Here is a 26,603-nt window from a genome sequence, read left to right on the forward strand (position 1 = left end):
GACAACAGACTTTATTAGAAAATTGGACAGGATATTCGTCTACTCCTGTTCTCGACAATTCATGGTTAAACATTAGCTGCCTGATAACAACCAAAAATCAATAAACTCATTAGCAAAAAGTGCAGTTCAATATTTCTGTGCAAGTGATCAGTGTCCTCAGACTTCAAGAGATTTCATCTGAAATTCATATTACAGAAGGAGCAGACTGTCGTTCGTACACCTCCAACTGCTGAATCTCCTGAACAGCTTAAAGCAAAGGTAGCTGGATGTTTCTTTCTGAGAGTTTTAAAATTGACTGTGTAAATGGTGCCTTTTCCAATGCTCTCCCCAACAACAGCATTGGTTTCTAATGCTCAAAACATCTAACCCACGATATTTGTACACAGTTAGATGTCTTATTAACTGGATGACTGCAATGACAGTTCAGTCATTTGTGACAGAATGCTGAACCAGCAATATATTTGCAGAATAAAGATATCAACATCATGTACATGGCATATGTTTGAAAAGAAAAAAGGAAAGACCCGTATTTATATAGCGCCTTTCACGACCACCAGACGTCTCAAAGCGCTTTACAGCCAATGAAGTACTTTTGAAGTGTAGTCACTGTTGTAATGTGGGAAACGCAGCAGCCAATTTGTGCACAGCAAACTCCCACAAACAGCAATGTGACAATAACCAGATAATCTTTTTTATGATGTTGATTGAGGGATAAATATTGGCCAGGACACAGGGGATAACTCCCCTGCTCTTCGTAGAAATAGTGCCATGGGATCTTTTACGTCCACCTGAGAGAACAGGCGGGGCCTCGGTTTAACGTCTCATCCGAAAGACAGCACCTCCAGCAGTGCAGCACTCCCTCAGCACTGCACTGGAGTGTCAAGCTAGATTTATGGTCTCAAGTTCCTGGAGTGAGACTTGAGCCCACAACCTTCTGACTCAAAGCGCGGGGAATACGAATTCCGGGAGACATCCCTGAGCTATGCTGAGGTAGCTGATCTCAACCAGAGAAAAAAGACATTCTGATCTCTTGCTGAAATGTGTGTGTGTGTGTGTGTGTATAGAAGTCAGGTGCGCACAGGAGCCTGCCCAAAGGGGTCACTGACTGGGCTCAAGCAACAAGAATGCCCACGTGGTTATGATACCAGAGGACATCAGGTGCCCACAAAACCCTGCGTCAGCATGAAGCCATGCCTTCAGAAGAGACCGGGGGGCGGAATTCCTGTACGAACCTGCAACATAAACACAGTTTTAGCACAATGGAAAATCCAGTCCCAAGACAAAAGCAGGAAAGGAAAGGTAAGAGTTACATCAGTTTTATTTTCAAAGACAGCTAATCCAATTAGCGTCAAAACATATGGTAGGTACCAAGCGAGAGATCTCATTGAGGATTGCTGCATCCAACAAACGCTTCCATCCACCACACAGTACACCAGCAACTGGAACTAATCCCTTCTAAACACTGGGATGCAATTAATATAAACTACATATGGGATTTGACAGGGTTTAAAGAAGCTTTGCATTTTATCACACATCTTCTCAGTACTCTGTGTTAGGAGATAGTGCAGGAAAATAATGGCACAGCAGTTTTTATCCATTATACAGCCAAGCTTAGTGATTTGCTTTATGTTATTTTTGAGAGGTATTCGGATAGCCACAAATATTGAACTGATTTCAGAAACTACCATATTTGGAGTGACTCAGCGACAATGGTCCAGAATTGCTCAGGTCATAATCCCGGTGGGAACAATGGTATCATGTCCGACAGTGCCCTCCGCACTGACCCCGCCTGAGTTAGCAATGTCAATGGGAGGGTACCTTATTAGCATGGGACGGGCAGGTGCAAGTGTCACTTTATGGCATATTTTTAGCCCACCCCCACCTGCCCCATTCCCATGAAATCCCAGGTGTATTTGCCTGTGGTCGCGGAGGTGGAGGGTTGATGTTTCTCAGATTCCCCCATTCCCCAATTCTGGCTATTCTCTTATCAGCTACCTGAGTAAGAGGACCAGTCTGGCAAAAAAAAGTGTCCATTTTAATTTTAATTATTTGGGGGTTTGGGCCATTTGCCTGGCCTGGAGCGCACTGGTGGGGCCCACATAAGGTCTTGTGGGGCTGGTACACCTTATGGCACTGGGTGTACCAGCTTCCACTGCAACATCAGGTCCTCTTGCAGGTTTCGGAGCATCAACACCTCTGGCACTTGCCTTGTGGATGGAAGTTCTGCTCCTTACAAGTCACTAAGAAAACTCTAACTAAAGAAACTAACAGTACCAACATATGAAAATGATGGGCAGGAAAGACCATCTGGTCCTTCAAGCCTAAAGAATCATGATTAGATGCTCTCTACCCACCAGTAGCCATGTAATTTCCTGGAAGAGACAAGAAAACAGATAAAAAACAAATTAGGGGAAACAAAATTGGAAAATTCCTCCCCGACCCTCTTATGCGATTGAAACTAATCCAGGAGACCTGGTATCTCACCTACCTTTCATCAGGCGTGATCTCCGCCCCACTATTTCCCTAGAGTTACTCCAGTCTTCTATTGGAGATACAACGATAAAACCCCCAAGGAATTTCAGGCCCAGTGTTTAAGGCTTGTATCATTTACACGGCTCAGAATTTGTCACGTTAAAAAACTTTAAAGTGGTGGCCTCAGAACGTTAAGTTTGTGCTGCAGGATTGTCTGCTGCAGGACTTCAGAGTGAAATCCCATGTATTAATGCTAATTATTGTGTATTTCCCTACCACTCCCTTTGTTTCTCCCCTCCTCTACATTTCTGTGTGTATTTTCTCTCTTCTTTTTCTTTCCCTATCTTTTGCAAATTAATTCCTGATAAAGGCTGAATAGAGTCAGGGTAGGCGTGAAAAATTCATGTAAAATGGCCACCTGTGGACCTGGAAGCGAGTGGGAATTGAAGGATATGGGGAAATTGGAGTTCTTACAGAACGGCAGAGCAGACTCGAGGGGCCGAATGGCCTACTCCTGCTCCTATTTCTTATGTTATGTCCTGAAGTGATGGCACGGTATTCAACCACAGAAGACATCACAACCAAGCACACTGCTGCCCTCGCCCATTATTCACACAGCAGGAATCACTGGAGAGTGATCAGAACTGGGGCGCCCAACCAATCTTCCTCCTCACTAGCTCAGGATCATAGAAGCCAATCGTAGCAGCATTGCTGCCAACCTATAGGAGATCAGTTAGCTCAGAAAAGAGCAGGGGTTGAACCTGGGATCTACCTGGACAACCATTTTTTTTTTTTTTGAAATTCGTAGCCAATCGTTCCAATTCTTTGTCAAATCACAAACGCCAGAGGTCACCTTGCACACGCCAAGGATCACTCTGCGCCAATGCTCTTAGCCAAAAGGCCTAGAGCCACTGCACCGTTCCTGGAAGTACTGCAATACCAGGTTCGTGCCATGGAGGTGGATGGGTCAGGTCCCCCACACACCTCCGTGGAGGTGGATGGGTCAAGCCACCCCACCCACCTCCTATTTCCAAAAAAGCAAGCATATACCTTCCTGATCCAGGGAGAACCATCTTGGGGTTATGGTGGTTACTCCCGTCAGGTCAGTTACGCATGATCTTAGCCAAAAGGCCGAGAAGCTACCTGGACAACCATGATCATCCACACCATATTTAGACATTCGGACATAAAATTTAGAAACAAAAATAATCAATAGCAGATTAGTCTCATGGTGACATTTTAAGGTCACTAGGGCCATCATCTATGGCTCTGTGAAACCCAATTGACACAACATATTTTTATCATACTGAGCACAGCTGGCACTCAAGGCATTGTCCTCGGTCTTTTTCCAATTTCCAGCGCTGCTCCAGGCCTGCAGCCAAGCTTGTCTGATAAGCTGCACAATTTACATTGGCCAATCTCCAGAACAAGGCATCATTAGCATAAAGCAGCTTACATCCCACTGAGCAGTTCTCCTGTGCTTATTTCTGTTGTTAACATGATCCAAACATAGGCTTTCCCTTCCTTATATTTTAAATATGTCAAACATTTAGCCCTTTTACACTGGAATACACTGCAATGACAAGTATATGTTTGGTTATTAATTAAATACTATGTAGAGAAATTAATTGAATGCCAGATCAATAAATTTAAAAACGTTTGCCAAAGTTTGACAAAATGTTATGCAATACTTCACACCTCAAGAACAATTCTTACAATACAAGTGACAACACTTCAAAAGTGCTTCATTGTATGTAAAGCATTTGGAATATCCTGAGATCACAATTTAAGAATTAGGAGTAAGAGTCGGTCATTTGGCCCCTCGAGCCTGCCCCGCCGTTCAATGAGATCATGGCTGATCTTCTATCTCAACACCACTTTCCTGCACTATTCCCAGATCCCTTGATTCCCTTAATATCAAAAAAAATCATGAAAGGCACAATATAAATGCAAGTCTTTCTTTTTCTTTCTTTAAGTGCTAAACATAATTTTTAAATCGGATTTTTGTAATTGCCGAAAAATCTCTTCAGTGGGGAAAAAAAAAGCCATGGGGGAAACGTCATATTTATGAATTCAGCTACCTGTACCAGCATTTTTGTTTTGTATTAGTTTCAAAATTATGCTAATACTTTTGTTGCTCTAAGACACAGCATCTGCACATCTTGCACTGCAAAGTTTTGTACCTTAAAGCAATTGCTGACAAGCGCCAAAAATACAATTGGATTTTCCTTGGAGCTTTGAAGATCTAACACCCCATTCAGGTCTGACATTTCAGCTTCAAAACTATGTCCTAGTTCATTTTTATGTCAACCCCACCCAGAACTGTCTTCTCCTCGCCATTCAAAATGATGGCCAAAGCTTTGAAGGTTTAGCCAAGAAAGCTACAGCTTTAGGCACTACATTTTTTTATATTTCTTATAAAGCCCACCAAGCCTTTTCCGTTGACCCTAATTTTCACGGTGAGATGATTTGTATTTTCAAAACTCAAAGAAATCAGGAGACATTTCACTTGCTTTAATTCATTCATCTCTTCTCAGGTCTCCCTTAAAATCCTAATCCTCAGTGAGCCAAGTGATCGGCTCCCATCACTCAGCAAGTCACATTCTGCAACTGACCGTAAGGAGATGCACAAGAGAAGGCTAGCTTGCCATCTCTGATTTCCTTCCATCCCTATAGAGAAGCATCTAGCTTCGCTCTGTGCCGCCTTCCATAAGATGACCAAGACTGGGAATTTAATACTGGGTGAAATGCTAGACTTGAATCGTCATTCTACCTCCCAAAAACACACCACATAACAGCACCAATACAGTTTGCTATCATAGCACATTAAAAATATGTTGCACTATGTTGTAGTGACACTGTATACAGGGACCCTATCATGTCTGTAAAACGATGAATGGGACAAGAGCTCAAAGCCACCAACGTGCCCTGGCAGAGTTTCTGATATCAGCCTTTCTGCTATGGGGTTGCCAAGTACTTCTTTGTATAAATAAAGGGAACAAGGATCAGAGGGAAAGTCACTGCTGTTATGTATCGAATAGCAGCCAAAGGGATTTTAATGGAGATCAAGCCACCTTCTTGACTCAGGATAGCATGTGATGTTACCTCTCGACTCGACTATTCCAATGCTCTCCTGGCTGGCCTCACACCTTGCATCCACCATAAACTTGAGCGTATTCAAAACTCTTCTGCCCGTATGTTAACTCGCACCAAGTCCCGTTCACCCATCAGACCTGTGCTCACTGGCTCTCGGTCCTGCAGTGCCTCAATTTTAAAATTCTCATCCTGGTTTTCAAATGCTTCCATGCCCTCACCCCTCCTGATTTCCACAACCTCCTCCAGCCCTGCAACCCTCAGGGAAATCTGCGCGGTCGCATCTGGAGGTTCTGCGCAGCTAGCTCACCGGCTTTTAAAATGGAAAGACTGCGCATGCATGGATTTTTGCATGGGCTATGTGGCCCAAAAAATAATTTGAGGGAAAATTGCTCTGCGCTCCTCCAATTCTGGCCTTTTGCGCATCTCCAATTTTCTTTGCTCCAACATTGGTGGCCGTGCCTTTAACTGCCTAGGTCCTAAGCTCTGGAGTTCCCTCCCTAAACCTCTCTCTCCTCCTTTAAGATGCTCCTTAAAACCTGCACCTTTGACCAGGCATTTGGTCACCTGTCCTAATACCTCCTTACGTGGTTCGATGTCATGTTTTGTTCGATAACGCTCCTGTGAAACGCCTTGGGATGTTTTACGATGTTAAATGTGCTTTATAAATACATGGTGGTGTTGTTGAGGGAGGAAATGAAAAGAAAAAAAATACTCTAAACAAATGAGTCGGCCTCAAACAAACAATTTTTAATTGTAATCCTGAAACGGTTTCATCAGCCCTATTCCTGGCTGAATTCCTGAGCTTCAATTAAAAGTCCCTTTGAATATACCTTTCAGTTATAAAAACAAGCCAATTACAAATGGTAGTCCTTTCAACATTAGTTGTGCTTACAAATAAAAATGGCCCAACTTTACTTGTGGCAGGAACAGAGACTCCATTTCTCATGAGTGTCATGAGCAGTCACTGGATTTGGTGTCTCATTGGTCTGGTAGCAGGTGGAAATGTAATAATCGGGAGCCAGATTAGTTCCATTCCCCAGAAACCAGCACAACAACGCAAAAGTATCTTTAAACTAATTGTTTGAGGGCAGTTTAGTGACTCTTGCTCCAATTGATGTGTTTCCATTTGTAACCAACTCAGAAACTGAACAGCACCTAGCTGTAAGCACATTGAATGAAAGAATGACTTGCATTTATATAGCGCCTTTCACGACCACCAGACACCCCAAATACTTTACAGCCAATGAAATGCTTTTTGAAGTGTAAACACAATTGTAATGTAGGAAACGCAGCAGCCAATTTGCAATCATATTGGTGTTCTGAACAGCATAACACCAGGAGTGGTGTGAAAATTGATTTTTTTGGCCATCACTACGATCCCCTGCACACTAAATATACCAGGACTATATCCCTATTACTCTTCAATTTATCCCGACAGAATAAAATAAAATAAATGGGAAAACAAATAGGAGGTTGAAAATAAAATTTCTCAGCTGAAAAGTGAAGAACATGGTTTGTTAATCTACGCACAAAAATACAGCTGGATTTGACAAGCTGATAAGTCTATTCTCCAACTTCCCTGCTATTTCTGCACATGAATGCAGCCACCAATACTTGCTCATTACTCAGTTTCTGCCTTCAGCCTTCGCCATCAACTTGATAAAGTGAGTTCATCTTGTTAGCGATAATCAGCCGAATAGAGGACTACAAAATAGCATTCACACTCTGGCACAATGGGAAAAATGACAATTACTGCCAATCACTATGAAATGAGGCATCATTGATCGGTCTACAGTGGCTCATCTGCCAATTCTGTAATCAACATGCCTACCCTATGAAACAACAGCGAACAGCAGACAAGCGTCCCTTTATGCCAGTGATACCCCCAGCAGGTGCTTGAGGTAAGAGACAAACTGTTTTTCAATCGAAAGGACCTACACACAGCTGCTGCCAAAACCAGACACAGCTTGGACAAAGCTCTTTGGTTATCTCCCAGGTCCCTTGGTAATTATGGGACTATTTCTTAACAATATTTGCATCAGGAAACCAAGAATATTACATTACAAATCGAGAACCAATACAAGTAATATGCATTATAATCTAAAATAGTATTAAGACACATTTGAAACTCAATAGTACTATTAGTCAAAGTAAAAAAAAAAGGGCCTGCATGTATGTTTCCCTCCCTCCACCACATGACAATAAGTAATAAGCGTGCCTTTAGACCAGTAGAAACTATCGCTCTCAGATCAAAAGCTTTGGGGAAAAATAGTAAAGGGTAATAGATGCACAATTACCAAATACCGAGTGAAAAGACATAAACCCCTGTGGATTTAAAGTTAGACCACACAAACTTCTTTTGAAAAAATGAGGAGAAATATATAGCACAAAAACACAGCTACAATTTATGCATTGTAGAGCCAAAGATTGTTTAACATGCCATACTTGCACTATTTCAAACTTACTCCATTTCTATTTTTTGCTCTCCCCATTTGTCCTTCAGATTCCTCCAATACCTTGGTCAGTACCACTGTAGTTAGCCAACAGAAGGCTGCCGTCTATGGTGCCACTGACCCAGGCAGTAATTTTCTTCCTCTTAAAATAAGTGCGCTCCATCACTATAAAAAAAAGTGTTCCATCCAATAATGTGATTGAAAGCAACAATGAGTATTTGGGAGAAGATCAAGTTTGTGAGACTAAGCTTTCTGGTCCTGTGAGCAGGAGCTTTGTGCTCCTACTCATAAAACCATTCTTTACCAAATTGTACACATTTTGTGTGAAATATTAGTTTAATTCATTTTACTCCGAATTGTACAAAACATAAGAGGGGTGTGTTTTAGAGTTATAGAACCTTGGAATAGTACAGGACAGAAGGAGGCCATTAAATATAAAATGTCCCTCCACCTCTAACTGTTATTCTGTGCTTCTAAGAATCCTCTCTTGATACTTGACCATTGCTAGTTTTCAATAAAATTGTACAATTCACAGTTAAAATATCAGCACTCACCTAGGTCCCAATGGGTCTTCTGCAGTTTCTTTTGCTATATCCAGAAAATAGGTAAGTAAATTAAGACACGCACCAACTTCCTTACAAAGCCTAGCTCTCCATCTCTTCTACCAAACAGAATAGGGATATTTGGTACATTATATTACTGCTTAAATAAAAAGTTGTTTGTATATTACGATAACCTGACAATATAATTTTTCAGAAGGATTCTCTGTAGAAATGTGTACTGACTCTGCAATGAAAATCCAATCAAATAATCAACTGCAATGTAATAGTGTACAGTGCTTCTTATTTTCTGATAATTATACATTGATATTGGCTCCTTTATCTGATGTACAAGATGTTAAACCTTCAAAAGATTAGGTGATCCCAATGGGACTAAACATATCTTCCCCCATATCCTTCATATCTGCATGATACAGTTTTGGACAGTATGTGGTTGATACATATTAAGGAATTAAGACCCAAGTGTAATCTTCAGGTAAAGTGAGATACGGGAGAGCAGGGGCTTAACCGGACCAGGGTGCATCATCCCCTCTGGCAAAAAGGCATAATTACAGTGTGACAAGCTTACATCTGGAACTTGCCTTATAAATGTGGGCATAGGAATTTATTATCGTAAAAGTTGAGAGAAAATGTGCACAGACATCACATGTTTAATATATAGATAGCTATCCTGTTGTTGACTCCATTGCATAACAAATGAATGACGTGATATGGCTGTGACAGTTGGTCAGATTGTATAGGATCTACTTTTACAATTAAATTGCTGAAAATATCAGATCCTCCTTTTTTTTTAAAGTTTTTTTTTTCTTAATTCTCAGATGTATTGTTACTGTGAAGTGGTATCTGAAAGAATCCAGTGTTTATACATGGTTGCTGAGATTCTTTATTGGCCTAGTACTGATTGCTAGGCCATGTTTATTATATAAATCCACTTGTCAAAGTTGGCAATGGATCAAAGACAGCTCTGCTCATGAGCATAATCTGTCAACCATCAAAGAAAACAACAGCAGGAATGTTATTTTGGACAATTCTCCAAGCAGAGTATTGTACGTGTACAAAATATTCCCTTCCCTAGAAATGGGTTCCATGTCGGTGTAACTACAAAGGCGAGAACTTTAGAAGCAGTAGCTCTTGTTCCCTCAGTTAATAAGGTTATAAATACCCGAGAGGACAAAGAAATCGTGTTAGCCAAATCAGTACTAACTTTCGTTACAATAATCTTAATGGAGAAATTGAAAGTTGAAACATTATTTTACCCTTTTAAAGCTGTATTTGCCCAGATTTTTATTGAGGGAAAAAAATCAATTATTATAGCCTCTAAACAGAATGTGATTAATTGCAGCAAATGTGAAGTTAGGGTGGATGCTCGCCATCTGTTTAATTGCGTCAATAAGCCGGACTGTCAATCATTAAGGATGAAGCACCGTGGTGAAGTCACAGTGCTTTTTTTTTATTATGGCTTCAGCAAGACTCAGTGCCAACAAGAGGATGAAACAATTTGCAACAATATCTTAATGAATGATCATCAATGGTCGTTAAACAAGTAAGATTCTTGATTGCAAACACAAACTTTAACTCATCATCACAGACTTCAATTGCACTTTTCTTCAAGGGCACCATCATCTTATCTGCACAACAATTAAATTACAGAAATGCAGCTTCAATTGAACTATCTTGCATCAAGATGTCAAATTGTGTTTTCCTTTTTCACTCTGCGATAAACTGAACTTACAGGTTATGTCTATAGAATGCCAAAAGCATATTCATATGTTTCCATCATTAAGTATTGTGTCATAATGAGCTTTTTTGATCAGGAGAAAGTTCAACACAATACCTCCTCGTAACAAAAAGTGTTGCATTTATATAATTACCCTCCAGTACACTGAGGAAAAGCAGCTTTGTTTTAATGCATGTAATTACCCATCTGTGCTAGTAGAAAACAACAGCTTTCCAACAGAAGCAAGTAAGCTTGTGCAGAATTTATAATAAATTAAAGTACGTACATTAGTATTCTGTTGTCACTTTTAGTTTCGCTGCCAAAAAGGGGGCATTAGTCTCATGTGCCAGAGATTGTTTCACTCAAATATAAACTTCTCCTTAAAAAACCGACAGAAATCATTTGGAATAACAATTATTGTAGCGGTCTAATTTATTTTTAAAGACTCGCAATTTTAACAATCTTGATACTAGTCTTTTTAAAGAGAAGAGTGTCTTTGTTATGACAGGAACAATATGATAAAGTCTGGTCACTCGGCTCATTTAGTATATCTAACTACCAATATATTTTAAGCTTTCTCCAAGATACGTCTTGTGTGACAATCTGAATTCATCACCTCACAGTACTACTACCAGTGATTGACCTGTAATGAAGTCATTCACCCTAGCGTCATATAACCTCAAAAAAGGTTATCTCCATGCCAACCCAAGTTTGGAAGAACAAAGTCTATAGTTGTACAGTGTTTAAAAAGAAAAGCTCAGATGGTCATACGAAGAAAAGTTCACACACAGACACACCACTTTATTGAGATCAGAGTGACAACACTCCACCTGCAAAGAAACAGGACTATGAGTGACAGCAAGAGGGTATTAACAGACAGAAAAAATGTGAGAAAGTGGCAGTATTTTGGGTGAACGAGTTGTACGGGCAAAGTGATAAAATATGGCAATAAATTGAATTCATAGTATATCATGTTAAATGTACTGTAGGTTAAAATCAGATATGTAGCTATTAGTGAATATATGCTTTAATATCTATTCTGCAATGTATTATTTTAATATTTAAAAGTTCAAAATGCAAGTCCTGCATTTAATCACAATTATTGTTCTTCCTTTTGTCCATAAAATATAACCAACAAAATCTATTTTAATAGCCTCTCTAGGATCTTGCCCAAAGTAGTCTTTTTAGCAGCACTTGATCCCTACAGACAAGTTTCCACTAATTTGTATCAACAGCAATGAGACCTGAGAGTTACCCCTTACAGACAAGGGATCTCTTTATGCAGGGAGCATCAAATCCGGCTTTACTACTGTTTGGTTTGATTTACGTCAAGGATTATTGCACAGCGTGGAACCAATAGTGTAAAACATATATGTCCTATAGTCTTCCTATCTCACCACAGTTAAAACTAGACATCAGTTCTGAGCAAAATAGCTGAGAGTCCAACAATGTAACAAATCACACCGCTAACATTTAAAAAATCCATGTAATAGTAGAGAACTTCCAGACAATGACTGCCTTTAGGAGAATGTAAAATATAAGCAAAAATATTTTTACCAAAAATAAAACTTGTTGGAAAAGCATTACTTTCTTAAAATTCAGGAGCAGGTAAATTATTGTCTCATATAATGGTTTAGGATGAGGGTACCATCAGTCTGTATTCTGCATGACCCCAAAATAGCCTTAAAAAAGAGAGTAACTTTTAAAACAATGCTGTTCAGATTTCTAATTTGACATGTTGTTTTAGAAACATACAATTTTTTTTAACACATTGAAATTGTGTTTTGAAATCGGGAGCACTTTCTCCACTATGTGAATTGGCAGTATGTAGGTTTTACTGGTTTTAAATCCAATTGAAAACAATAGGAATGCAAGGAGGTAACAAACACATGGTCAAAATGTTTGCTTTCCTTCACTCTCTCATTCATTGTTTGTACTGAGAGTTTGCAAACACGTGTCATAGTCCTGATCCAGGTTAAGCAAAGATAAACTGCAAATCATCTTACCTGACACAGAAACTCTCATGGTTGCTTCAAGTGGCCTGTTGTTGTCCAGTGCATGACTCAGACTTAATTCTCCTGTGGTTTGATTGAGAATGACCAGATTTAATTCATTTCCATGGTCAAAGCTATAATGAAGAGTATCAGAGATATCTGGGTCATGAGCTGGAATTCTGCCAATTACCCCAGTCGGAAAACTGCTAGATTTGTTAGTGACGTAATTATTGAAAATGATCTCAAAATTTTTCAGCACAGGAATATTGTCGTTTTTATCCAATAGACAGATATGAACTGTGGCTCTGCTGACAAGAGGTGCTGATGTAGCTTGAACTACAATAACGTATTCCGATTTTGCTTCATAATCCAAATCCATAAGAGCTGTCAACTCTCCAGAAAAGATATCCAGCTGGAAAACTTCAGGAATATTCCCCTCCACAATTTGATACATGATTTGTGCATTTGTACCTTCATCTGGGTCTGTAGCAGTGATACGGGCCACCACTAGTCCTATTGGGCTGTTTTCATCCACAAAGATATCAAACTCATCCTTTTCAAAAACTGGAGGGTTGTCGTTAACATCCAATACTGCAACTTGGACATCTATCGGAGTCCTCATTGCAGGAATACCTTTATCCACTGCAAAAGCCTTTAGATTGTAGATTTGAACATTCTCTCGATCGAGCCTGCGCAGGGTTCTAACAATACCAGAGGTGGTCTCAATGATGAAGTCTCCATCTCCATCATCCCCACCTTGGAATGTGTAAAACACTCTACCATTCAATCCAGAGTCACGGTCAGTAGCGGATATCTGAAGGACACTTGTGAATGTAGGGACATCTTCATAAACTGACCCTTGATAATGGTCTCTCAGGAACTGAGGTGCATTGTCATTTACATCATTAACTAGAATTTCGAGATAGGTGGTGTCAGACTTCTGAGGAATTCCATTGTCTTTTGCAGTAATTGCCAAAGTGTACGATACTTGGTCTTCATAGTCAAGGTCCATTAGTGTTGTAACAGCACCGGAGTCAGGTTCAATTTTAAACTGAGGTATGCTATCTTCCATGAAATAAGTAATTCTGGCATTTTCACCCGTATCTTCATCAGTTGCACTGATAATCACTACTGTTGTACCAACAGATCTGTCTTCGTTGATATTAACTGTATAATGGGAACTCTGAAATACTGGTCTGTGTGTATTTGCATCTGTAACATTAATGAAGACCTGAACTGTGTCAAATCGGGTCCCATCGCTGGCTGTTACAGTTAGAATGTACTGCCTCTCCAGTTTGTAATCCAATGGCAAGGCCAAGGTTATCAGGCCACCTCCACTTTGACTGGTTATTGAAAAGCGGTTTCGGGTATTGCCACTGGAGATCTGATATGTGACGACACTGTTGACATCCCTGTCTATTGCAGATACAGTCACCACACTGGATCCCACAGCTGCATCTTCATTCAGTCTTATCTGATACAATTTCTGGCTAAATTCTGGATTGTTATCATTCACATCCAGCACAGTGATGCTGACACTAGCTGACGATGACATTGGAGGTGACCCCTGATCCCTCGCTTCGACACCAAAACTGTAAAAATCCGTTGCCTCCCTGTCTAATTCGGAACCGACCACAATCCATCCAGTGTTGTTGTTGATGGAGAAAGGGAAATCTGGAGATGTATTTATTAACCTGTATTCCAGACGAGAATTGTTCCCCGAATCTGCGTCTATTGCCTGGACATGAATAATTGAGTAACCTATTGGCACATTCTCCAGGACTGTAGACTGGAAAGGGGTACTGACAAAGATGGGCACGTTGTCATTCACATCAACCACTTGCACTGTCACCAACCCAGTGATGTTTGACAATGGAGGCCTGCCCCCATCCTGCGCCCTGATTCTCAGCGTGTATTCCTTGTTGGTCTCATAGTCCAACTGGCTCACAACATCTATGCTCCCACTCTGGGCATCAATGTAAAACTGCCCTCGGGTATTGCCACTCATGATGCTGTAGTGCACCAAGGCATTGTTGCCCTTGTCACGATCAGAGGCTGTGACCTGCAGAACCTTAGTGTGAGGGGCAACATCTTCCAGAACTTGGATCACATACCGTTTCTCGCTAAACTGAGGGGTGTTGTCATTGTCGTCCTCCACCGTTATGTGGACCGTGGCAGTGGAGCTGCGCGGCCCAGGGTTCCTTCCCTGGTCGTTGGCTTCCACCAGCAACTGATAGGACTCCACCGACTCTCTGTCCACCGGCCCCCTGGTCCTCACCACCCCGGACCGGTGGTCGATCTCGAACACGGCGTTCTCCCCTTCGCCGTTGAGGATCTGGTAGAGGATGTTGGCATTGGGCGGGGCATCGCCATCGGTGGCCCTCACCGTCAGCACCTCGTAGCCCACCTCCAGGTTCTCCCGCACGCTCTCCTTGTACTGTTGCTGCTCAAAGAGCGGGTCGTGGTCGTTGGAGTCGCTGACGGTGACGGTGAGGGTGGCCATGGCGCTGCGCCGGGGGCTGCCGTGGTCCAGCGCCGTCACCCGGAACACATGGGTGTCCTTGGTCTCCCGGTCCAGGCTCTCGGCGGTGGTGACCGCCCCGGTCAGCGGGTCGATGACAAACAGGCTGTTGGAGCGGCTGTCGAACAGAGCGTCCATCGAGTACTCCACCCGGCCGGCTTCCCCCTCGTCCGGGTCCACCGCCCGCACCGACACCACCCGGGTCCCCGGCGGCTTGTTCTCCGCCACCGACACCTGGTAGATGGGTGGCTGGAACTGCGGGCCGGTATTGACGTTCCTCTTCCGCCTCTTGCCGCCGGCTCTCAGTCTCGGCAAAGCCCGGGACCCGGCGCCCGGCCTCGGGTCCACCCTGACCCAGCCGGCCCCGGCCAGGGCTGCTGCTGCTGCTGCTGTTTCCCCCCTTTGGGCCGGGGGGCCGGCAGTCCAGCAGCGCGCCCGCACACGGACGACAGAAGCAGCAGCGGCCGGCTCCAGGCACACCCTCCGCCGTGCGAACAGCAGCCCGCCCCGGGAGAGGAGCAAGGGTCCGCCGGCCAGCCGGCAGCGCAAAGTGGCCGCCGGCGAAGCGGGCAGCAAGTCGGCCAGGGCCAGCAGCGGCAGTCCGGCCGGCAGGCAAGGGGATGTCCGGAGAGCGGCGCTGACCCGCACCACCTCTTGCTCCAAGTCTGCGCCGCCGCTGCGCCGCGCCTTCCGCCGGCGCTTGGCGAGGCAGTGCTGCCCCTGGACGTGGACCTCCAGGCGGCTGGACATGGCACTGGCTCGCTGGCAGTGCCGGGTGAGGTGCAGGGTGAACGGGTCGCTGGGGATGCCGGCGCAGTGCAGGCGTTGCGAGAGGCGCAGCGTGCCCGCCGCCCGGTCCATTTCCGAGGAGCCCCTTGTAAATTTGGGCGCAGACAGCCGGCGGATGACACAGCTCCCGTCCGCGGCCAGATCCGCCACCAAAGCCCCTGGCTGCGAATGTTCAGAGAGGTGGACCCCAAAGCCCTCCAACAACGGGCTGTGAAGCAGCAGGCAGGTCACCAGAGTCCAGTTCCGCACACTCACTTCCATTCTCGCCTCAATGTAACGCTGTCCCATCGCCAATGCTGCTCCATCAAACTTCCCCACTCTATTCCCACCCCCCCAGCCAGCCCCCGGTCTGCTCAGCGCTGCCTGTTTCAGCCGCAGCGTTTTCCCATTCTCCTGGGTTTTTTTCTTTCCCTCTCAAACTCTGTCGGTCGGCACATCGTCACTCGGATCCGATCCCCATCCCCACAGCAACACTCCTCGGCCCCGTTTGTGTTAAATGATCGCACAAAATGGCTCCGTCAGCGCCCTGGCGGGGGTTTCAATTAGCATAAACCTGCTCAAACAAGGCGAATTCAGCCGGCACACAGAGAGAGAGAGGACAGAACAACGCTTAAAAGGGCGATGTCCTTTCTAACTGTTGTGCCCTGCTCTGCTTCTGATCCGGCAGAGTGGCCCCGATATAAGAGGGAAAATATAATGCAATTTTTAAGAAGGTTTATTGGGACTCTAGTCAGAGTCTTGGGTTTTATCCATAACTAGCAAGTGTTTCAATGCTTGCAATACATCATCTCCAGTGACTCGACAGAGACCAGTCTGCAGAACTGTAATCTCCTGGCGTTAGTTTGGAAGTGGGACTGGGTTCGTTCATAAAAAGGTTATCCCAATAAGTTTAAAAAAAAATAAAACGATGCAAAGGGACTTTGATTCCTCCGCAATAAACACAGGAAGGTGGAATGGGTCCGTTCAACATGCACGTCTCTCCACAGCCTCGTGTCAAGATGAAATCAGATCATTTCTGCAATGAGTTTGTGATCATTTCGGAGGTTGTTTCAGCAGCAGTGAGCTCACTGTTTATTTTGTAACCTGCTGGATTATATCGCCATTAGAAAGACTACATTAAAATAGTTGTATTCTAAATGAACAAGGAGCCTATTTGCTTGGAGAGTTGTGAAATCGGCTGTTTCTTAGTCGTTGCTTATGGCGAACACACTGAACTTTATAAATCTACATGTCTGATTCAGCAAGGAGTGTCTGAAGGGGAAATGTCATGGTCTGACGGAAGCTGCGACCTGAGTGGACAGTCGTCTTTTCTCTCATTATTAAATCGGAATATCTGTGAGACATTTAAAAGCGATATTGTGATATGATTTTCGTTGAAAAAAAATCAATGTCCTTGCAGAGTTGCGGTTGAAATCTATTTCGCCCTGTAGTTCTGACCAGTTGCAGGGCCGCGGTAAGCTGGTGCCATTCCTGGATGGGGACCCGAAGGTGTGATCTTTGTTTCAAATCCTCACTGACAGATTGGTCACGTTGTCAGTGTTGGTTTTATGGCCGGTCCTCGCTGTGGGTACAATAGGCAGCTTTACAGAGACCAGGACACGCCGGCACCTGCTAAATCCCAGCACCATCTGCCCGCATTGTCGCCGGTAACCAAGTGAATGAACGTAAGGAGGGTACCTGAGATGGCACAAGCTTGCAAAGACTGGTCATTGGACAACAAAAGAGCAGGCGTGCGGAGGGGGGGGGGGTCACCGGTGGCGGCTGTCCCATTGCATCTGTCCTGCAGCCGACACGCAATGAGAGACCACCTCTCTGTGAAGGTTTCAGCACAACTCACTCTCAGAAACTGGACTTTACGGTTGCGGGCAGGACGATCCTGACGGGAGTGATGGGACTAGACAGACTGGACATTGGGTGTCGGGGAATGGGTGGAGCTGAGCTCTAGCCCCACGACACAAGTGTGCTTCTGTTGTCCTGCACGTCCCAGCAAACCCACACCCCGCCCCCTCCCACATCCAAACAATTCCCCAAGTGTTGATGTCTTCCCAAGTTGTTTCTGCAACCTAAGCTGTACAACAGAAACTCGTGTTTTCAGTGATATGCCTGAACTGAAACTTGAAATCTCGTACGATGGAATGTGCATTTTTAATGACCGAACTTCAAAAAAGCAATATACATGAAATCTCACTCGCCACTGAACTAGCCGTGCAGTGTGTGTCAATGCATGCCAAGTAACTGCAAACCGTATCGTAGCCCGTTGGCTGCCGTCGTGTACAATATAATGTAAAACAAGAAACCGATCCGACCTCCCACACCATAACCCGGCTCTGTGCTGTGAGAGCTGTTAACCCGCCCAGGGCACTTTCTTTTGGTCGGATAATGCGCGCTATATTACCGACCTTTACCCGCAATCGGTTCATTCCTAGTTTCGTGCCGCGATGTATCTACATGTCAAACCCCGCACTCCGCTTCTGTTTATATTCCACAACAGGACATTACTCCAGTTTGGAACTGTTCGTTCGTTCGTTTATTTGGAAGGCCGCTTACAGAGGAAGCCCAATTCCACATTGACGACTGACCGCCCGATGACTTCCACAGCTGAAGACCGAAGGTGGAGGACTACAAGCGCGCAATACACATTAACACCATCAATGGATGGAATAGCTCGGCGGTCCCGCGCAATTGAACCTTGCTCTGCATGTGTGGTGTGGATTTCGGCGGTGTGATCTGTGGACTGTCATTTGTCCTCAGCTTTGATTTAGCTGCGCGTCCCTCACCCACCCGGACATGTATGAGTGCTTGTGAGGTAAATATTGTTTATCCACATCCAACCCTTCAATCTCGATTTAAATACAACCGATCCCAGTCAATTCAGCAGCGACTATGGGAGCGGGACCTGATGTTGGTGGAACAAATAGATGATTCCTTAGAATCATATTAGTTACAGCACAGGAGGAGGCCGTTCGACCCGTCGAACCCGGCCGAGCTCTGTGCAACAGCACTTCAGCCAGTCCCACTCCCCGCCCTTTCCCATTGGCCGTGCAAATGTTTTCCTTCAGATACTTATCTAATTCCCTTTTGAAAGCCACGATTGAATCTGTCTCCACCGCCCCTTCAGGCAGTGCATTTCCATTCATTCATTTTTTTTTTCTGAGATAAGATGGTCAGATTCGCCAGCATCAAATTGTTCAAGCGTACAATTCGACATGAGTGCATTATATATTTCGCCCAACACTCTGATTGCAATCCCTCGGGAATCAATTAGGAACAGCATTACCAATCTTATATTAAGACAAACATGTTACGGGGAACTTCCGTGCCGTTGAGCACACGGTGCAGGCGAGTTTGCGGTGCTGTGGATTGAGTGTATTTCAAATGCAGCGAACTGTCCGCATGATGCTCAGTGCTCCCTTACACTGGGAGTTAGTTTTCCAGTGTTCACTCAACGCTGCTCGATCAGTCCACAGGGCAGGCACAACACACCAACATGCAATCCAAGCACGGTCATTGGCAGACAACTCGGAATGTTACATTGTTTAATGTAGTCAGCACAATATTGCATTCATTCACGTCATACATTTTAGTTGTCACGTCTTATGAGCAAATATACAGCCCGGAATAATTTTAAACATCATTTTAGAACTGAAAAAGAACCAGCGTTTCACATTCCTCTTGTAACTGGGATATTAAAGCACAAGACTCGATTTTCCTGGGATTCTGGACATCACAAAGTGCAAACTTCATTAAATTCACAATTGATATGAACCCTATGTAGTTGCAGCCCACGTGTTAAAGTGCTGGTGTACCGACATTCTCGTGATTTAGCAATGCAAGTCGAGTCCTCGATCAGCTACTTAAGGGATCTTTATAGCCAAGCATTCCTCAAGGTGGACCCTCTCAAAACACATGGCCGGGAGCGGAGCGGAGCGGAGCGTTTGACTATCTTGCTGTCTGACTGGAACCGGGAACGAGAGTATAAAGGCATCTGCCGATCTGGCGTTTATCTTCAATGATGGCTGCTTCCTCCAGAAGGGCTAAAGTCAATAATCATCGTTAGCAAAGGGTGTAGTGTATCATACATTCGATCTCACATTGGGGTTCACGATTTGTAATTACTATTGTTACTGTGATGTATTCATTACACATTGTATTACTTTTGCAGTTTGCCAAGTGCCTTGCTCATTCTGGGGTAGATTCACAAATTGTCTGGTCTTCCTCTTCACACATGAAATGAAAACAGCGGCACCGCGTGGCTGCATGCAATGCTTCCAGAAACCGAAGCGGTTATGGTACCAGATTAGCAAGAAAGGGGTGATAATTGTAGATCCAACTGGAACAAGTTGTGAGATTGAATTCAATAAATCTGATCATTTCTGGGCCGGAAAAAATGGCCATGAAAGTGGCCGAATTGTCACAAAAACTAACTAGTTCAGTACATAAACACATAAGAAATAGGAGCAGGAGTAGGCCCCTGGAGCCTGCTCCGCCATTCAATAAAATCATGGCCGATCTTCTACCTCAACTCCACTTTCCTGCACTATCCCCATATCCCTTGAGTCCCTTAATATCCAAAAATCTATCGATCTCCGTCTTGAATATACTCAAAGACTGAGCCCCCACAGCCCTCTGGGGTAGAGAATTCCAAAGAATCACCATCCTCTGAGTGAAAAAATTTATCTTCTTCTCAGTCCTAAATGGCCGACCCTTTATTCAGAGACTGTGATCCCTGGTTCTCGACTCCCCAGCCAGAAAAACATCCTCCCTGCATCTAACCTGTCAAGCCCTGTAAGAATGTTGTATGTTTTAATGAGACCACCCCTCATTCTTCTAAACTCTAGAGAATGTAGGCCTAGTCTACTCAATTTCTCCTCACAGGACAATGGCCCTATCCCAGGAATCAGTCTTATGAACCTTCGTTGCACTCCCTCTATGGCAAGTATATCCTTCCTTAGGTAAGGAGACCAAAACTACACAATACTCCAGGTGTGGTCTCACCAGGACCCTATATATTTACAGTAAGACATCTTTACTCTTATACTCAAATCCTCTTGTAATAAAGGCCAGCAATGTCCTTAAAGAAGGGAATTGCCACCCTATCTCCCATGACCTCTGAGTTATACAAACATTCACTATTCAAGAAGACAGACCTTCTGAGGAGAATTGGGATGGGCAATATATGTGGCCTTACATCCATACAATTGCCCACGAGAACATTTGCAGCTGCTGAGATCAAATCGGCCCTGAATTTGCGGTCGGTCATAACGTCATTGAAATTGACCACAAGTTCAGGATATCCACGCATGTGCTAAATCCCGAACTTGTGATGGGTCAAGTTCCGAATAGACAGATGATCCACTGCGACTTTCTCAAGTGCTCATTGAAATGATGTGCTGGTGAATAGTTGGGCTAATTGTCCACCTACTGCTCATCAATTATGCTGGAAAAATAATTAATTTTCCAGCATAATTGATGAACAGTAGGTGGACAATTAGCCCAACTATTCACCAGCACATCATTAATTTTTTTTTCTTTCTCCAATTTGATCCCAGTGCTTCTTAAAGCCAGGCACTGTACATGTCAAATAAATATAATTAGTATCACACTGTTTAATTTACAAGTTCTTTGATGTTAAGTTGAAATGTTTCCTGATTGTGCTCCTTTCACTAGCCAGTGATCCCAGGTAGGCGTAGATACAATGGTGCGTCCCGCGATCCATGGACCACTATGCTGCGCACAACTCCACAGTGTTTCACAGCAACTTCTTGAAGGGGAAATTCACAGCAGGCAAGTGTGGATTCCATTCGGAGGTCGCTGGCCGATGGCTTACTCCTTAGCTTCACCGACAACCGCAACTTCAGGCTCAATGAAAAATTGAGGTTAGAAATCTATTGGACTCAGTGCTAATCCACCAAGTGTACCAGCCTAAATAATCGATAAACTGCAAAGTATTGATGATATGCATTGTATCCAGCTTATTTCATTTATTTACTGCTTTTAGTATCGACACAAATACAACTGTAGCTCAAAATAGAAACAAAAATGTAGCAGACTTATTATGGATTAAGATTATATAGGATTGCATAGGAGATACAGCACAGAAACAGGCCATTCAGCCCAACCAGTACATGTCGGCGTTTATGCTCCACTTGAGCCTTCTCCTGTCTTTCCTCATCTAACTATCAGCAGAACCCTCTATTCGTTTCTTCCTCATATGCTTGTCGAGCCTCCTGTTAAATGCATCTATACTATTCACTTCAACCAGTCTATGTGGTAGCATGTTCCAGATTCTCACCACTCTCTGGGTAAAGAAGTTCCTTCTGAATTGCCTATAATGATGTGGACCATAATAAAATAATGATGTTGTAGAAGATAAAACATCAACCCTGAATTACCATGGGTATTCTCATGTTCTCCCTCTGTAACTTTGGTAGGAGCTGGGCAGAAACAAAGAAACATAGAAAATAGGTGCAGGAGTAGGCCATTCGGCCCTTCGAGCCTGCACCGCCATTCAATGAGTTCATGGCTGAACATGCTACTTCAGTACCCCATTCCTGCTTTCTCGCCATACCCCTTGATGCAAGGACTACATCTAACTCCTTTTTGAATATATTTAGTGAACTGGCCTCAACAACTTTCTGTGGTAGAGAATTCCACAGGTTCACCACTCTCTGGGTGAAGAAGTTTCTCCTCATCCCGGTCCTAAATGGCTTAACCCTTATCCTTAGACTGTCACCCCTGGTTCTGGACTGCCCCAACATTGGGAACATTCTTCCTGCATCTAACCTGTCTAAACCCGTCAGAATTTTAAACGTATCTATGAGGTTCCCTCTCATTCTTCTGAACTCCAGTGAATACAAGCCCAGTTGATCCAGTCTTTCTTGATATGTCAGTCCCGCCATCCCAGGAATCAATCTGGTGAACCTTCGCTGCACTCCCTCAATAGCAAGAATATCCTTCCTCAAGTTAGGAGACCAAAACTGTACACAATACTCCAGGTGTGACCTCACCAAGGTCCTGTACAACTGTAGCAACACCTCCCTGCCCCTGTACTCAAATCCCCTCGCTATGAAGGCCAACATGCCATTTGCTTTCTTAACCGCCTGCTGTACCTGCATGCCAACCTTCAATGACTGATGTACCATGACACCCAGCTCTCATTGCACCTCCCCTTTTCCAAATCTGTCACCATTCAGATAATAGTCTGTCTCTCTGTTTTTACCACCAAAATGGATAACCTCACATTTATCCACATTATACTTCATCTGCCATGCATTTGCCCACTCACCTAACCTATCCAAGTCACTCTGCAACCTCATAGCATCCTCCTCGCAGCTCACACTGCCACCCAACTTAGTGTCATCTGCAAATTTGGAGATACTACATTTAATCCTCTCGTCTAAATCATTAATGTACAATGTAAACAGCTGGGGCCCCAGCACAGAACCTTGCGGTACCCCACTAGTCACTGCCTGCCATTCTGAAAAGTACCCATTTACTCCTACTCTTTGCTTCCTGTCTGACAATCAGTTCTCAATCCACGTCAGCACACTACCCCCAGTCCCATGTGCTTTAACTTTGCACATTAATCTCTTGTGTTGGACCTTGTCGAAAACCTTCTGAAAGTCCAAATACACCACATCAACTGGTTCTCCCTTGTCCACTCTACTGGAAACATCCTCAAAAAATTCCAGAAGATTTGTCAAGCATGATTTCCCTTTCACAAATCCATGCTGACTTGGACCTATCATGTCACCTCTTTCCAAATGCGCTGCTTTGACATCCTTAATAATTGATTCCATCATTTTACCCACTACCGATGTCAGGCTGACCGGTCTATAATTCCCTGTTTTCTCTCTCCCTCCTTTTTTAAAAAGTGAGGTTACATTGGCTACCCTCCACTCCATAGGAACTATCCAGAGTCTATGGAATGTTGGAAAATGACTGCCAATACATCCGCTATTTCCAAGGCCACCTCCTTAAGTACTCTGGGATGCAGTCTATCAGGCCCTGGGGATTTATCGGCCTTCAATTCCATCAATTTCCCCAACACAATTTCCCGACTAATAAGGGTTTCCCTCAGTTCCTCCTTTATACTAGACCCTCTGACCCCTTTTATATCTGGAAGGTTGTTTGTGTCCTCCTTAGTGAATACCGAACAAAAGTACTTGTTCAATTGGTCTGCCATTTCTTTGTTCCCCGTTATTACTTCCCCTGATTCTGACTGCAGGGGACCTACGTTTGTCTTTACTAACCTTTTTCTCTTTACATATCTATAGAAGCTTTTGCAATCCGTTTTAATGTTCCCTGCAAGCTTCCTCTCGTACTCTATTTTCCCTGCCCTAATCAAACCCTTTGTCCTCCTCTGCCGAGTTCTAAATTTCTCCCAATCCCTGGGTTCGTTGCTATTTCTGGTCAATTTGTATGCCACTTCCTTGGCTTTAATACTATCCCTTATTTCCCTTGATAGCCACGGTTGAGCCACCTTCCCTTTTTAATTTTTACGCCAGACAGGGATGTACAATTGTTGTAGTTCATCCATGCGGTCTCTAAATGTCTGCCATTGCCCATCCACAGTCAACCCCTTAAGTATCATTCGCCAATCTATCCTAGCCAATTCACGCCTCATACCTTCAAAGTTACCCTTCTTTAAGTTCTGGACCATGGTCTCTGAATTAAGTGTTTCATTCTCCATCCTAATGTAGAATTCCACCATATTATGGTCACTCTTCCCCAAGGGGCCTCACACAACGAGATTGCTAATTAATCCTCTCTCATTACACAACACCCAGTCTTAAGATGGCCTCCCCCCTAGTTGGTTCCTCGACATATTGGTCTAGAAAACCATCCCTTATGCACTCCAGGAAATCCTCCTCCACCGTATTGCTTCCAGTTTGGTTAGCCCAATCTATATACATATTAAAGTCACGCATAATAACTGCTGCACCTTTATTGCATGCACCCCTAATTTCCTGTTTGATGCCCTCCCCAACATCACTACTACTGTTTGGAGGTCTATACACAACTCCCACTAACGTTTTTTGTCATTTGGTGTTCTGCAGCTCTACCCATATAGATTCCACATCATCCAAGCTAATGTCCTTCCTAACTATTGCATTAATCTCTTTAATCAGCAATGCTACCCCACCTCCTTTTCCTTTTATTCTATCCTTCCTGAATATTGAATACCCTTGGATGTTGAGTTCCCAGCCCTGATTATCCTGGAGCCATGCCTCTGTAATCCCAATCACATCATATCTGTTAACATCTATTTGCACAGTTAATTCATCCACCTTATTACGGATACTCCTTGCATTAAGACACAAAGCCTTCAAGCTTGTTTTTTTAACACCCTTTGTCCTTTTAGAATTATGATGTAGTGTGGCCCTTTTTATTTCTTGCCTTTGTTTACTCGGCCTTCCACTATTGCTTTTTACCTTTCTACCATCTGTTTCTGACTCCATATTACTTCACCCTGTCTCGCTGCATAGGTTCCCATCCCCCTGCCATATTAGTTTAAACACTCCTGAACTGCATTCGCAAATGTTACCCCCAGGACATCATTTCCAGTCCTGCCCAAGTGCAGACCGTCCCTTTTGTACAGGTCCTACTTCCCCCAGAACTAGTTCCAATGTCCCAGGAATTTGAATCCCTCCCTCTTGCACCACTGCTCAAGCTACGTATTTATTTTAACTATCCTGCTCCCTCTACTCTGATTAGCACGTGGCACTGGTAACAATCCAGAGATTACTACCTTTGAGGTCCTACTTTTTAATTTAGCTCCCTAAATTCAGCTTGTAGGCCCTCTTCCCGCTTCTTACCTATATCGTTGGTACCTACATATACCACGACAACTGGCTGTTCACCCTCCCTCTGCAGAATGTTCTGCAGCCACTCAGAGACATCCTTGACCCTTGCACAAGGGAGGCAACATACCATCCTGGAGTCTCGGTTGCAGCCGCAGAAACTCCTATCTATTCCCCTTACAATAGAATCCCCTATCACTATAGCTCTCCCACTCTTTTTCCCGCCCTTCTGTGCAGCAGAGCCACCCATGGTGCCATGAACCTGGCTGCTGGTGCCTTCCCCTGGTATGTCATCTCCCCCAACGGTATCCAAAATGGTATATCTGTTTTGGAGGGAGATGATCACAGGGGACTCCTGCACTACCTTCCTGCTCTTGCCTTGTCTCTTGGTCACCCATTCACTTTCTGTCCTAACCCTTACCTGCGGTGTGACCAACTCACTAAATGTGCTATCCACAACATTCTCAGCATCGCGCATGCTCCAGAGTGAGTCCATCCGCAGCTCCAGTGCCATCAGGCGGTCTGTCAGGAGCTGCAGCTGGACACACTTCCCACACACATAGCATAGGAGGAGCATGACACAGGTCCGAGCTCTCCTGCCATGACTTAACCCTTAAATTAATTTACTTACTAAAATTTACTTAAACACCAAACAGCTACTTAGTAGTTCGCTGCCAATTAAACCAATCTAAAAGTCAGTCTAAAAGAGAGTTATACTTACCAGTCGAACAGCCAACCACTTACCAGCTTGGCTGTGACGTCACTCTCGATTTCGCACCCCTCTATCTTTGTCTGCAGCTGGTTGGGCTGGTCTCTGGGCCTTTGTCTCCTACTCTCGCACTCCTTATCAGCTGCTCTAGTGTCAGCACCGGTAGGAAAAACAAGAAAAAACAGCACCTCCCACCTCCACTTGCCCGAAATCACCCACTTACCAAACTCACGAATGCCACTCTTTGCTGCTGCACTCCGTGCTCTCCACGAGCTGCCTCTTTTTAAACTGTATCTAGGTCAGATGACTCCCTACTGGTCAGTTGTTCACAGAACTGGTTTTAACTAGCTGCTAATTGCCTCTTACTGGAGAGTTACCTTGTTTTTCTCTTCCTAAACCTGAAAGATTCCCAACTATTTAACTTTTCCCCTTTAAATTAAACTGCTACTTACTTAGAAGCTACTGGCAATTGCCACTAACAATTTACTC

At 43.9% G+C, this 26,603-nt stretch overlaps 1 protein-coding gene and 1 pseudogene across 2 annotated transcripts in view; both read right to left on the reverse strand.

Annotated features, from left to right (window-relative positions):
- celsr2 (cadherin, EGF LAG seven-pass G-type receptor 2) overlaps positions 1-16,078 on the reverse strand; it is a 329,991-nt gene extending 313,913 nt beyond the window's left edge. For both annotated transcript variants that reach the window (XM_070858973.1, XM_070858972.1), the window contains exon 1: positions 12,305-16,078. In XM_070858973.1, the coding sequence (XP_070715074.1) occupies positions 12,305-15,890 (3,586 nt within the window). In that variant the 5' untranslated portion in view covers positions 15,891-16,078. The remainder of the gene's footprint in view (positions 1-12,304) is intronic.
- Positions 3,379-3,615, reverse strand: LOC139228360 (U2 spliceosomal RNA; annotated as a pseudogene).
- Positions 16,079-26,603: the final 10,525 nt, after the last annotated feature.

The sequence above is a fragment of the Pristiophorus japonicus genome, chromosome 17 (assembly GCF_044704955.1).
Source record: "Pristiophorus japonicus isolate sPriJap1 chromosome 17, sPriJap1.hap1, whole genome shotgun sequence".
Classification (NCBI taxonomy): domain Eukaryota; kingdom Metazoa; phylum Chordata; class Chondrichthyes; family Pristiophoridae; genus Pristiophorus; species Pristiophorus japonicus.